Source organism: Ptychodera flava, chromosome 15 (genome assembly GCF_041260155.1).
Source record: "Ptychodera flava strain L36383 chromosome 15, AS_Pfla_20210202, whole genome shotgun sequence".
NCBI lineage: Eukaryota > Metazoa > Hemichordata > Enteropneusta > Ptychoderidae > Ptychodera > Ptychodera flava.
In genome coordinates, this window is record NC_091942.1 from 37468215 (window position 1) to 37483567 (window position 15353).

At 37.3% G+C, this 15353-nt stretch overlaps 1 protein-coding gene and 1 long non-coding RNA gene across 3 annotated transcripts; both read left to right on the forward strand.

The window, feature by feature from the left end:
- The first annotated feature begins 216 nt into the window (after window positions 1–216).
- LOC139152103 (uncharacterized) lies at window positions 217–8924 on the forward strand. Its single transcript, XR_011556550.1, has 3 exons — window positions 217–517; window positions 4605–5011; window positions 7383–8924. It is a non-coding gene; the product is annotated as an uncharacterized lncRNA (long non-coding RNA).
- Window positions 8925–10023: 1099 nt separating this feature from the next.
- Window positions 10024–13936, forward strand: LOC139152092 (uncharacterized). Of its 2 annotated transcripts, none has more exons than XM_070725194.1 (2): window positions 10024–10881; window positions 12582–13936. In XM_070725194.1, exons 1-2 carry the CDS (start codon window positions 10187–10189, stop codon window positions 12799–12801), a joined length of 915 nt encoding a protein of 304 aa, XP_070581295.1. In that variant the 5' UTR covers window positions 10024–10186; the 3' UTR covers window positions 12802–13936. The 2 variants fall into 2 exon arrangements, with proteins under 2 accessions (XP_070581295.1, XP_070581294.1); XM_070725193.1 differs by having other exon boundaries at window positions 10026–10881; window positions 12576–13936.
- The last annotated feature ends 1417 nt before the right edge of the window (window positions 13937–15353 follow it).

Below are 15353 nucleotides of genomic sequence, written 5' to 3' on the forward strand. Positions count from 1 at the left end.
TTATTTCAACAAAGTCGCAAATAAAACAAATCTACATAACTGTGAATGTGTAAAAAATTACAATGATCTGTTGACAATGTGATGAAGTTACCTTGCCCCATGTCTTCAGTGTGAATTGTAATTGAATCCCCAACAACATGTAGAGTGCTCCATGCAACTATGATCGTGTGACATGAGCCGCGCGCGTTGCCATAACAACAGTAAACAGCAAGCTCAGCGTCACTATTAGTCACGGAAACACTAAGTGCTATGCATTGACATTAGTTTCTCTGCTGTTTATTGTGGTGACTGCTGGCTCATGCCCTACTCTCAGATCAGCAGATGAAAGAATTGCGTCTGTTAGCCACCTGTTGAATCGAAAGTTGAGACCGACGCTGCCAACTATAATATAATCTCAGTGTTAGGGGGCCGGAGAGTGAGAAAACAACAGTGGACGACGTTCCATTATTTCACCCTTACAAAAAAGTTAACCGGGTGGTCCAACAAGATCTGTCGCCTGTTTCAGCCCTAGGATATGGTAGGTACAGTTAATTTCCTGGCCAACCGTGACCTGTGCATTGCGGTGTTAAAGCATCCCTTCTCTCTGACAGAAACATTGTAGGGAGGGTATGAGTCAGATGAGTTCAAAAACTGCGACGACTTCTTTGTGCGTCGTCGCCATAGGTGGTTATGTAATGCATTGAGGTTGAATCAAGACGTCGGGTCGTGGTCCTTCCTCCAGGTGCAGTGTAACAATAGATGGTTCATTTGTTCGGTCAACTCATGGGTCCTGACAACAGTCTAGCCAGACCTAACGTTGATCCAGTTGTTTCAGGTACCCCATAATTGACTCAGCAATCGAGTGTTTTAGGTATGCAATTTTAGATCTAGAGACCATGGAGGTACAAACGAGGCACAAGCTGTAACTTTTTATGATTTAAATTACTGAATTTTGTTTTGTATGTCAACTGCAAACGCTTGTTCCAACTCCCCATTCATGTTTAAACACCCAGCTTTTCTATAAAGTTTGTCCCAAGTCTGCGAGTTTATAAATATTAAATTTAAGGAATAGACCAGCAGACTGTCGCGTTGATGATAATGTGATAGCGACTTTCAAGCAATTTACTCGGGCAGACTGTCTCGCAGATCGTTGGGTGAACGAATGGCCCACTAGCTGACGTGTGTCCGAGAAAAGCCAAGCAACTAGGACCAGTCAGTCTACGTGCAATTGTCAGCAATAACATTGTATTGTACACATGTACATGCTGATTTGACAGGCTGAATAATGTGTATCTCAATATGCTTTTGGACTAAAATAAGAAACTGTAGTTGACATTGAAGAAAAAAAATAAAAAAAAAATAAAAAAGCGAGCTTTAAGGTGAAGTACTACGAATTACGTCAAAATTAAGTTGTGGTGTCATTTTCTTGAAACTTTGCACAAATATTCTTGGAAGTTGTGCAAGTGCAAAAATAAAATAAAAAATGGGGGTCACCACGCTCGTTTCCATGGAAACGGACGTTAAAATGGCGTCGTTAGAAATAAATAAAAATGATATAATTCACTTAAATTAAAGAAAGCAATTATAAAAAGCTTAGCAAATGAGTTAATTTTAATAAATACCAAGAATTAAGATCCATATCTATCGAATGTATAGTTTTCATGATGTTTGTAAAGAAATTTTTACATAAGTATCGATTACAAAATGACGATATCGAAATTATATCACTACATAATTTTCGAACTTTCTTCCTGTCGCTTTGAATGGTGTCATTTTGACCAAACTTGGCGAATAAAATCCTGACATAATACCATTTAGTTTACACTTTTAATAAAAGGGTGTCACCACGCTACTTTTTACAATATCTCCAGGTGAATGGGTAATATGCGCCATGTAAATGGGAGAGAAATGTTAATTTTTCGCTCATATTAAATAAAAAACAGCTTCCTAGAATATGACAAGGTTATAGGTCACATGTATTTCTAAGAGACTGGGTCAAAAAATTAGGTAAAAGCGCAATTTCAACAATGACAGGTTAGGAACGGAGAATATCGGGAATGTGGAAAGGCTAAGAACGAGGAACAAATGAAATCTGCTGTAAATAATCATAATGATCATTTTATTGCCTGTTGAAAATTTGACCTTCTACATTTTGAACTACAGAAAGGTACAGAGTCAAAGTAAGGTATTTCGTTCGTATCTTGAATTATAACAGGATCGTTTGGTGTAAAATTCCAATATCAATTAAGATACTACAGTAACCGGAAAATTGCATTCAATGGGTTTACAGCATGGCGGAAATGAGAATGGGAATTTTACAGATCGACCGAAGAAATAGTCTTTCGGGTTAGTAAAACAACCAGCCCGATGAGGAGTGACAGGATGCGACAGTCAAAATAAATGCTTTTTTAAAAATAAACACGATCATTGAGCGTCTTGTGGGAAGATATAAAAATAATTGTTGCTACATGACAAAAGGGAAGATTTTAATTTTGAAATCATAAACTTTCCCTACTTGTCCAGTAATATATCGCCAGCTTCAGCTTATGATATATGCATTTCTCAACTCCTGGGATACAATAGAGCATCTCAACTCCTGAGATACAGTAGAGCATCTCAACTCCTGAGATACAGTAAGGCATCTCGGCTCCTGAGATACAGTAGAGCTTGTAACTCATAAGAAAACTTTTGAGTAAGAAACAGTTTATCAACATATAGCGCTAAGACAGGGTTTCTCAGAAAATAGTTAAGTTAACATCATTTCAAAACTTCTATGGTAGATATAAATATGTTTTATGGAAATATTACACGTTTTAATCTCAAATGACGAGTCACTGCATTCATTGCTTTCACTAACAAGAGAAATTTTGTGGCTTAGCCTAGGAAGGATCTGGACGGGTGTACACGTAGCATGCCAAGCCTATCCATGGCAGACACTTACTGCACTGCATACAGTGGTTCAAGTTGTCCCTCTTGTAGTTTTGTTTTTCTTTCTCTTTTTTGACGTAGTAATCTATACTTACCTTGAACACGATTGGAACTAATTTGGAATAATTGGATAGTGAAGCAGTCTCGGTTTAACCTGCAAATGTAAGCTCATCTGCTTTTCTTTTTAAGTTACACACGTTTTTGTATGAGTAATTTGTAATATTGCAACATTCAGCTATAGGGCACCTAACACTTTAAAGAAATTTGAAAAATATGAAGATCAAATAATCCCAAATTAGTTCTTCCAATCGTGTTCTTGAATGAAAATGGTGATATTACCTTTCATATTTCTCAGTTTTTACCCATGAATATAAGAAAACTTTTTTATAATAGCTATATTTTACCACACTTGGATTACTGTTGTCATTTATGGGGAGCATCAACGTTTATGAAAGGGTTGCATAAGATTCAGAAACGTGCTATCAGAGTGATGTGTGATGCAAGGTATAATGCTTCGACCGAGCATTTATTTCAAACAATGCATATAATGCCATTACCAGATAGAATAGTTTATAAGAATGTTTGTATGTTTTTTAAATGTTTAAATAATCTTGCACCGCAATATATGACATATTTTCTAAAGTTATCACTGGGTATTCCCGTTTTAATTCTTTCAAGGAGGTCCCCAAAGTCATTTCTTCTAGCAGAACAATTACAATTAGACTGCCTACCTATTCAAATAAGGGACCGTTCAGTTTTTACGGCCGGGGGGGCCGGCAAAATCCACGGGGGGGTCATCGTAATTTTGGAATCCGCAAAGGGGGGGGGGGTCATCGCTTTTACACTGGTAGGAAAGGGGGTCACCACATTTTCAAAAACATAATACCAACAATAAAGTTCACTTTATGCCATGGCCATGATGGACCCTCTTTACCGGCAATTCCCCACGGCAATCTTAATGGCCGCGCGCCTTCAGCGGCCCTGTCCAGTAAAGTCTACTTTATGCAATAGCCATGATCGACCCTCTTTACTGGCTGGCCACCTTTGGTGGCCCACTAGAATAAAGTTGACTTTACGTAATGGCCCATGACCCTCTTAACCGGAGGGCTGCCTTTGGCGAACCACTCCAATAAAGTTTACTTTATACAATGTCCATGGACATAAGTTGTCTATGGTAATAAAGTTAAAAATTGCCTTACAGTCGTCCTAATTAACAGACGTTTGCATGGATGTGGCTGAGAAGTTTGTGCACTCGCATCTCTGCTACACGAATAAAGTGTGCCGCGTACCGGAGTTCAAATCCAAACCATGCGGGTAAATTTGACATATGCGTTTTGGTTATTTTTTCAGCGGGGGGGGGGGGGGGGGGGGGGGGGGGGGGGGGTGGGGGGGGGGGGGGGGGGGGGGGGGGGGGGGGTTCATCAATTTTTTTCGTCTGACAAAGCGGAGGTCATCTTTTTTCACGAAAAATGCAGGGGGGGGGGTCTATATTTTTTTGAACACCGGCGACAAGATTTTGCCGCCCCCCCCCAGGCCGTAAAAACTGAACGCTCCCTAAATGTATGTTGTTCAATTATTGAACACCCATTGTTTACCAATGCAGCATGCACGTAATGATAATTAAAGTCTACATAGCCGTATCGAATGAAGACTACTTTCGAGTTACTCCCCTTACTTCTACCCTATTTCCCTTACAGTATCCTAAGACATCATTCTAAGATAGCATGGGAGGAGGAGAACGTGGTAGACGAGGAGGGAGAAGGCGGGCACGGGCACGCCGAGCTGGAGCTCGTCGACGAAGACGAAGACGAGCTGGACGGCGAACTCATGGTACAGGTGGTGGAAATAGCCTCATAGCCGTCCTTCTTTGCGGCTCATGTATGGTAGGTAATTACAGCGATACGGAATCTGACGTCGGTGATGAAACGATTGTCCCTCCGAATACAGAAGGTCAACATCAAGTTGTTATGACGTCACAGGATCAGCCAACTGGCACACATGCAATGGTACATGGAAGGAAAGATGAAACACTCCCACCTGGATATATCGCAGGCAATGAAGGGAATGATCAGTCTCAACCACCTTCATACAACACGATATTCGGGTATGTTATGTATATAACGTTATCAGCTCATACACAAACTGTCTGAGATAGTCCCTCTCTATATGGACACATCACATCATGTCGCACTACTGCACTTTAAGAGACATGCTACAATTTTCAGACAATGGTACATTAGTTTCTTAAAATTGTTCAGTATATTACTTCATACTTCAAGTGCTGCCTGGCGAAAAGTGAGGGAAATGTCGAATGAAGTTGAAAAGAGGTTTGAAATGTACAGAATCAGCAAATTGAATTAAACATTTATTGTTACTCGATTGGCAAGGAAACGGAACTGAAACTGCTGATAATATTGTCTGTATTCTAGATATTAATAGCAAACACATATCGCAATTATTTATAGTGCTTGCGATCTTGTTTCTCAGGTGATATTGAGTTCTGATATTGCATCAATATTAATATGATTAATTTGAGTTTTATCAGAATGTAACGTAATGGCAGTGTGAAAAACATGCTTTCTCCAGCAAGTATCATTTTCTATTAATGTAAATTTTTATTGAACAGTCATCAATGCAATTAAGTTAATGTTTCCTTAATGAAGTTTCTAGAAATAATGAATTTGGAATAACAGTACTCAGGTGACCTGCATTCATAATTATTATGATTGAATATGAAAACTAATTAACCGCACTGGCACAGACCAAGAACAACACCATCTCTTGTTTACAAAATTTCCGTTACGTACAAGTGGACTGTCGCTGTCTACTTTCCCTGTATGTAAATGACTGGACCACTCAGCAAGAAAGGTGTTCACAGGCAAAGGTTCCTTGATGGGTGGGCATTTTTACTCCTTTCAGAGTGAGGGGAATTTTCTTCTTTTATAATCAGCGATAGCTTTAATTTGGAAACTAAAGTCCGATGGAAGGACTGAGCGGAGAATACCACTGTTTGCGGGCAATCTTGGAACTTTGTTAGCGAATAGTGGAAAAAAGTATCTTGTGGCAGTTTTCAAAATCATTTTTTCATCCTGATATGAGATAAATTGTGTCAGCTGTAGTGTCTTCTTTGTATGGTATTCCCAGCAAATTTGCTGAATGGGTTTTATCAGGTCAAATCTTCGAAGGTGACCGGCCGTATTTGTATGACAGAAAGGCGCGGTGCTCCCTCAACCACCGGTCTTGAAACGCCCATCGTTGAAGTCGTGAATTACCCCTACCGATACCGTTGAGGGCAGGGATTGATATTGATTGGTTTGGAATTTGTCAACACTTTTCGCATCATTTAGAAGCTTAAATGAACAACTTGCAAAACTTGGATGAACATGGTGATTAATAGTTTTAAAAATGTAAAAATGAATTATTCTTGAATGTGCTAGGTCAACAATGTCAAACAGAGAAAGCTTTAAACACTTTCATTTGCCGCTTGATTTCATCTCCTTTGTTGGGTGATTACAACGCTGGAATTCTGTCACCGAATTGTACGTGCAGTTTATACAAAACTTGAAAACGTTAACATGTAATTCAACAGGTAAAAATGACATAACATGTACAATATTGACTGGTGTCAATTGTATAGTTTATCAATATGAAGCTCTGTTACAAAGAAATCAGCCGTGTTTCCAGACCGGTGGTAAAGTGACTAGTCTCCGAAGGGCGGGAGGGAGACAGACAGACAGAGAAATAGAGAGATGATTTTACCCTCTACCCTAGTAGTAGACTGTGTCCCTGATTTACTCTATAGTAATATTGTAATAAAAGGATGAGTAAATGGACATATTAAGTCTGAACATCAATAAATATATTAAAATTAAGACATACATGCATATAACACCGACCACTTTGAAGTCAGGGACACCTTTGAGGTCTCTGCAAACGCCTAATTAACAATTTTAGGATTTGTGACATCACGGAGTACAAATCAGGGAGTTATTTTAATTGCATGGAAGAATAAAAGTATTTTATTTCATTTATTTTCTTTATATTTGACAAAGGAAAGCTTTGTATTGCTTAATGGCAAAGTAATTCTGGTGATGGAAAGTGGAAAATAAAGAGTCGCAGATAACAAGTAGCTTCAAGATAGCACATAACTGCAGATAGACCCGCACAGTCCAAACTCTACTGACAAGAAAACTGTCCGGAGGTCCCTCCATCAATGATCCCTACACGGCGGAGAGATCGTGCAATTTTATGTTTGTAAATCTGAGTACTAAATGATTAACAATGAGGATCAAATGATACAGGCACTTCTCATTATCAAAAATTACACATTATCGAGTTTCGGTTGTAAATCCATCTTCTTCTCGATCATCATCAGATCTGGAACAGTCAAATATTAAATGTTTTTGTGAATATTTTACTTAATTTGTCGTCCATACCTTCCTGATCCCTTTAGTTTGTGTCCATTATATTTATAGAAACCAGACCAATCCTGCCGAAGCACACCCACCTACAGTTCCCAGTGATAATGTTCTATATGCATAACGTGTATGTACACCGTGCCAACATATATACCCCGATATGTCGATGGTAATTGAAGTCCCTGGAACTCAAGTATTCTTCTCAAATAAATTCACTCGAACAGATTGAAGTCTACCGCACTCGACAATCAATGAAGAACAGAGGCTGTGGTTGAAGTAGTGACTACCTACTTTACCGATTACGAAGAAAATACTAACGCTCATTCAGAGTTACTTTGCGATAAACGCAACATTTATTATAACTAATGGAGTCTGCGCGTGATATCTGAACATCAGAAACTCATGCACCATCTACGAAAATGAGAACTCTCCATAATATTCACTAATATTGGTTCATTATTCTGTTCGCCGACTTGAGCAAACACAATAAGCAATAATGGATGTTTATGATCATTGTATTTCCAATATCTCAACAACTATTATTGCTATAGCGCCTAGAGCTAATCACATAGAATGATAACAATACGTCTCACTTACATTTACAATACTGCAACTTTCAAGAATGTAGAGATTTGAAATCGAGTTCAAATTAAATCATGTCAAACAGGGTACTCAGAAGATATTTAGCTATCATGACTGGTGATAACTTCGGTTTTTTATAAAATTACAAAACTTGTTCGAAGCACCTCCGATTAATTTAAAACCAACGTAGGAATATGTATTCTTGTACTGCATGGAGCAGGGAGGCAAACTTGGCATGATCGGAAAGAAAAGTACCCATATTCCAACACAGCGGCTTTGAAATAGCCATCAAATTATCAAAGAAAGATTTAAAGAGATTTTCAGTTCCAAAAATTCTTTATCATTCATATTTGTTCCTGCTTAATCATTAATTTGCTTATGTAGTATTTGATTGGACTTATACTCATAGGTCCTTTCGAATATAGATCTATTTCACAACTTACAGCACCACATCGTATAATTACTTGGATAAACAGCATGCCCGATGAGGGAGTATTTCAACAAAGTCGGCACTAAAGACAGAAAAAATACAGAAAAAAAGTTGTTTTGGAATGAAATTTCATCTACAATACAAAACGAACCAGTGGTGGTACCAGGAATTTACGATGATATGCAACATCGCATAGTATTATTTCTGTATAGTTCACTTTCTGTATGAAATATCAAATTTGTGATGTTCATCCTTACCTCGCAAAGCAACAAAATGCAGTCTTCATGGATGATGAATACTTTGTGTTTCAATTACACGACAAAGAACAAATTTAATTAATTTATGGTTATTTTTTTACACTTCAAGATATTTACAGATAAAGTCAAGGGCGCATTTGGAACTCATTGTTTTTACATTAAATCATTATTTCTATTTTCTTTCTTTCACGTCGCCTGTTTTCAGATCGTTCATCTGTACTTGTTTGTTTTTACTTTACATTATTAACGTATACTTTATGTTGATGACTGACCTATCTCTTATCAAGCTTTCGTTTAAATTGTTTGATTAAAAAAACAGTAAAAAGACAACGATTGAGTTTCGTAAGAGCATTCTTTTTATTATTTGCTGTAATGACTCATTGTTTTACAGTTTTAGATATCCTTGAAATGTGATTTAATCATTAAATACAAGGATGATATTATTTGGATGTTATTATTGGAATCTCCCTGTATTTGTTAGCAATGCCCTTCCATCTCACCTGCAGCGTACGGAAGGTGTCGCTCCAACTTTGCCGGGATTCATCCATCTGTGGTTACATCTCGTTAATGTTATGCTAAATATTAGCCCTTCGAGTATGGCGAGAGTATCGAGGCGGCGTAGCCGAACACTCTCGTCATACTCGTAGGGCTAGCTAAAATGTTCTATGTAGCCAAATAAAAAAACGAACTAAATGTATGAGGCCTATATTCGGACGAAGTAAACTTTGCACGAAGAATTTTCAACTTGTAATATGATATATTGCAGGTAAACAAAGTGAACCCTATTAGCGCTCACATACACTACCCAGAGTGTTCAACTCTCAAGTTGAGCGACGCTCAATACAACCTCAGAGAAGACGGCGTAGAGTCGTATTGCTGTCATCTCAGTGAAAGCATTTCACACAAAAAATAACGTTAATGAGTCATAACTTGCTTACATTACTTCATTTTTACGTAACCACCGATTGGAACAAATCTGTTCAGTCTAATATAGTTGCATGGCGATAAGTATTCTCACGGTTTTTTGACGTGACTGTAGTGTTCTGTACTTGATCAGCGACCTTCATTATATGAAATTGCACCACAGCACAAATCGACGTAATGTTATATAAGAACAATGCAAACATGAAATCCTTTTATGGTAATTTGTGCGATCATCCCTTCAACAGTGTAATATTAACAAATATGTATAACATTACCGCCTCGCTATAAGGTTGTTTTCTTTTCTTAATATCAATACTACACATACTACATGATTGTCGGAGACTGACCAATAGTACATGTATGCTTTCACAAGGAAAGTTACATTACGTAATATTACTTAGCCATTTATCAGCTTTTTGTTTACTCGGTGGCGATTGTATGCGATGACGAATAACAGTGTGACAAGAGGAGTAAAGAAACGTTTGTTGAACTAAATTGCCAAGCCAATAATGCATCGGGGTCTATGGTTTAACAGACTGGAAGTTGTATTGAACTTCGGAACGCCATTGAGGATCGAGGACTGAGTTTCGAATAGGATACCGAACAGAACGCGGAGGGCAGCAACAGTCCTATGGAGTCCATACAGCCATGATGGTTAGGAGATAGAAATGGGAAAAGGTGAGAGAAGAGGGGGCAGAGCCAGGGCTCGCCGTCGACGTCAAAATCGAGCCCGTGCCCGCCGTAGACGACATCAACACCATCGACGACGACATCACGGTCACGTAACACATATCCGGTCAGGTCGAGGTCGTCGTCGCCACGCAAGATGGACCTTCGGTATAGGGTTTTTAAAGAGCCGAAGGAATGTTAGTAATACCAACGCCAGTGCTGAACCAACGACTGACACCTCCCAGCAGGGCACAAGTTCAGATCCTCTGAAAATCTCTGCACTCATTTTCGTATTCTCGATTCTCCTGTATATAATTGGCGGTACAGTACTTGGAACAGGTGTGCCGTACAATCAAGGACAGATAATCGCTGGCTCTGTGTTGTTGGCGTTGGCAACTGTAGGTATGGTTGTTTACTACGTTATGCGATTTTATTGCATGGAAATAACAGAGGAAGACATTGATGCCGAAACGGGTAACGTTTCTGGAAACACTACAGATAATCAGGGGTCGGTATTCACGATAGATCTAGAGCCAACTGGTTCCGGTATGCCCACCAACAGTGGGTGGCAGTATACAACAACCATCGACGAAACAGGAAGACGCACAACGACAGTCACCACCATCGACAGCAGTGCAGGTGTGCCTGCTGCAAATGCTTTTACCATGATGTTCGGTAACGTTCACCAAAACAGGTAAGGATAAATACTGCAAATAAGTCTTTTTATCAAATTTGGTTTCCTTATTCAAAATTCTCAAATACTACTGATCCGCTTAAACAGTTAACAGTTAACAGTTAAATAGTTAACGTGCAGTTGGAACAGTTGTAAACGATGGAATGTATTAGTATCGCCTGGTGTCCAAAATATTTACAACCGTCTGCTGACATTTAGGGAATAGTCAGTTTCTTCTTCGGCCGGGGGGGGGGGGGGGGCGGTGGATTATTTTTTGCCGACCTCAAAAAGTGGCTGAACCCCCCTATTCCAAATTTCGAAAACAGGGTGACCCCCCTGCGCAACAACGGTAAAACAAAAGGTGGATATAAATATATATATATATATATATATATATATATATATATATATATATATATATATATATATATATATATAATATATATATATTATATATATTATATATATATATATATGTTCTATTTTATATATATTTATATTTTAAAGAGTCATACTTCGTTTTAATGAAATTGTTGACATGTCAGTTATAAGATAGGAATTTCAAAGTGTCAATTTTAAAGTTTGAATACAGTACATTTTGAATGAGCTGTTAATGTATTTCACACTTTCTATGCTTAACCAGATGTCCTGAACTGCTGTACAGAAATGGAAATGGATGTCAATCATTAATATCAAAGAGGAAAAAGCAGTAAATCAAAAACTTTGATGGGTATTAAAGACTTGCCAGCCATCCAATGAAATCTCCTGAAAAGCCATAGCGAGCTATTTTAGCCAAATCTGATGTGTGCGATGTCTGAGAGGACCTTTTCTTGTAACATTGAAACCATAAAAGCACAGCTAATAATGACGAAAACTGCCTTTTTTAAACTGTTATTTTAGTCATAAAAAAGCATCTTGTTACAGAAAACCTGAGACACACAGGAAAATAGTTGCATCAATGAGAACGAAAGATGTCTTGTCATTTTTCTATCTCTAAAATAAGTCACTGTATCAAATATATATTGTGAAATATTGTGCATGTTGCTTTCTCATACTGAATTCTCATAGAGAAAACATAAAAGTATCAGGAATTTGTCATGCTTTTCATATGAACAGCAGATTTCATAATGGTACACTTTCACTTAGCAAACATCAAGATATCTCTGACATATATCTCTGATTTATTAAAGTATGGCGCCCGAAGGGTGCGCCAAAAAATATGAAACATCCTGATATCTCTGATATATATGTCTTGTACATTAAAATCATGCATCGGAAGGGCGTGCTGAAAAATGTCTGATATATTAAAGTAATGCGCTCGAAGAGCACACTGAAAAATATTGAACATACAAATATTTCTGATATATGTATGCCTGATATGTTAAAGTCGGGCGTGCTGAAAAATATGTCTGATTATTAAAGTTACGCGCCCGAAGGGCGCGCCGAAAAATGCAACTTAATGATGGAATTTGTGGCTGACACAATGCATTTTAGGCAATGATGAGCCTATGTCAAAATCCAAAAACATACTGACCCCCCTATTGGGTATTTCAAAAACATGGTGACCCCCCTATCACCAAAGTCAAAAACAGGGTGATCCCCCCTCCCCCCATGAATCCACCGCACCCCCAGGCCGAAGAAACTGACCAGTCCCTTATGGCAATACAATATAATAAATTTTATCGCAACAATTGAACTTATTTCTCAACCCGCAGCAACAGGGGAACGCATGCTGAAATACACGAAATCACATCTGATTCTGAAGGCGACCCGACAGCAACTGCAGCATGTTGGTATTCACACCAGCCACCTCCATATCCCACCGGTGAAGTTATGAAGGACGATATCGATGATGCAGATATACCGCCGCCACCAACATATGACGAAGTGATGTCAAACAGCAATAATGCTACTTTTCCTTCGGATGCACCAACATCTTAGCCGTTAGAGTGTCGTTAATCAATGGCTTCATGAACTTAAAATAAAGAAGATAAAAGTATCGAGCCAGTTTTTGCTAGGTATTATATAACTGCTGCAAGTATTCTGTGTCGTGTATTATCCAAACACTGATGCTTCGAACACATGATCGAGTCAACTTTTTTCTTTATGTAAAAATATTTGCATAGCAATGCAAAACTGCATTCATAATGGTGATTCCCATTAGTAAATTGTTCCAGCGAAATATTTATACCACTAGTACTATATCATCAACCCATACTAATATTTGCATTATATTTATACCACTAGTACTATATCATCAACCCATACTAATATTTGCACTATATTTATACCACTAGTACTATATCATAAACCCATACTAATATTTGCTCTATGTTTATACCACTAGTATTATATCATCAACCCATACTAATATTTGCACTATATTTATACCACTAGTACTATATCATCAACCCATACTAATATTTCCACTATGTTTATACCACTAGTACTATATCATAAACCCATACTAATATTTGCACTATTATAATAACTATTATACATAGTAACGGGTTTTAATCTAGAAAAATCATTTTGTCGAATAATTTACAGGGTAAGGACCATGAAAAAAAACATTTGTTTTAATTTTGTTTTTATGATAACTTTTTGAGAGACGAACTCGCGAAATTAATGAAATTTAAAATGTGTTTGATTCCCGTCAAATTCATGATCATACACTTCAAGGAGTAAATGGACTTGGAATACTATCCTCATATCCATTCTAAAGTGGTTTACTTCTGTATAATTACAACAAATACCGAAATGCACGAACATTAATAATGCCCATAGCATACTGGTATGTATATAGTGGTATCTCTCTATCCGCCCTGTCTGGTCGACCGTGAAGGGCGGCTCCACTCATGATCGTACAACCATGTCTCTCTTCATGAACATGATGAAGAGAGCTCTCCTGGAACTGGCAGAATGTTTAAAATAGCACACAGAATGTAACTTTAAATGTCAGTTGTATCCCACGAAAATCAGAATAGCAGTTTTTAAGAATGGAAAGTCTTTCCATTTTTCTGATCAAATGTATAACAAAACTTTATGCTATCAATAAAAATATGAAGGAAATTTATCACCTGGTACTATGAGACCAGAAAAACTTTGCCTTTCTGTAAATATTGTAAATGCAGACAGGTTAATGCTACTTAACTTTGATATATATATATATATATATATATATATATATATTATATATATATATATATATATATATATATATATATATATATATATATATATATATATATATAAGATATATATATGCTTCAGCATTTCTGTTTACTTTATATATATATATATATATATATATAAGTTTGTGTGTTTACATATGTATATACGTGTATATATTAAAGCATACATACTACTATTATACACGTGTCTCTTTCCATAAATAAGACATTTGCCGTGCAGCTACAGTTTTTATTGATAACGTTTACCATCAATTGTATCTTTGCAATGTTATACCTTTTATTTATTGTGCAATCATAAATATGCAATTTTTTCAAGCGATCCTTGTGTTTCAAATCCATCAAAGCTTTTTCCATGTTCCCTTTCCACGGTTTACTGTCAAACCACAGCTATAGCCATGATTGGAATGTTAGCATTTCTTGTTACAGCAGAGACCATCAGTGTATGAATCTGAAGCTGTATACGAAGGAATGTTATTGTGGTTGAACCAAACTGAAATATCCAACCCATCCATGCTAAGTCACAGATTCGAACATCTTAGTTTGGAGAAACATAATATTTCATGTTGCGTTTAAAGGGACATAAGCTGTAACTTGTGGCCATTTTATCAGTATTCTGTTTCTGTATATTACCGTGTCTGACCCTGATCCGTTTGTCATGCTGAAATTTCGAGTATTCTTTTTGTCAACACAGCTTGTATGTGTGTAGTGATCATTGCTTATTGTTTACAAATGAATCCTAGTGCAGACTTGAATACAATTTTCAACAAAAACAAGGCAGTATTGCTGAAGGCAATGAGTACTTGGGCCTTGATAGGGTAATTTTGAGGACAATATATACTACTATTCAAATATGGTCTTGAATTTCCTCCTGTCAATGAGGCATTTGATTAACTGGTTATTAAACGAAGCAATGGCATGACAACTGCAAAATATGTCTAGCAACTTTTGTGGAGTTTGAGGCAGGGGTTCTTTATTTATAGCGGGAATTCCTTAAATTCAAATTACAGCAAATTCTTTTGTTCTCGATGGTAGATGTCTAATATTTAGATGGGCATATTTAGATTTCTACCCTATAGTTATCCCTATATACCAAAAATCGGACATCCAGCTCTATTGGCTTGCTCAGAATTAGATATGTGCATAATTAATGAGGTACAATATGTGGTGTCATAAGGTGTCCCATCATACCATTTATGAAGGGTGTAGCACTTGTGGTTACTGAGTTGTGGACAAATATATATATTTGAGGTCAAAGGTCATCGAGGTCACGTGACATTTTGTCAAAATAATTGTATTGCT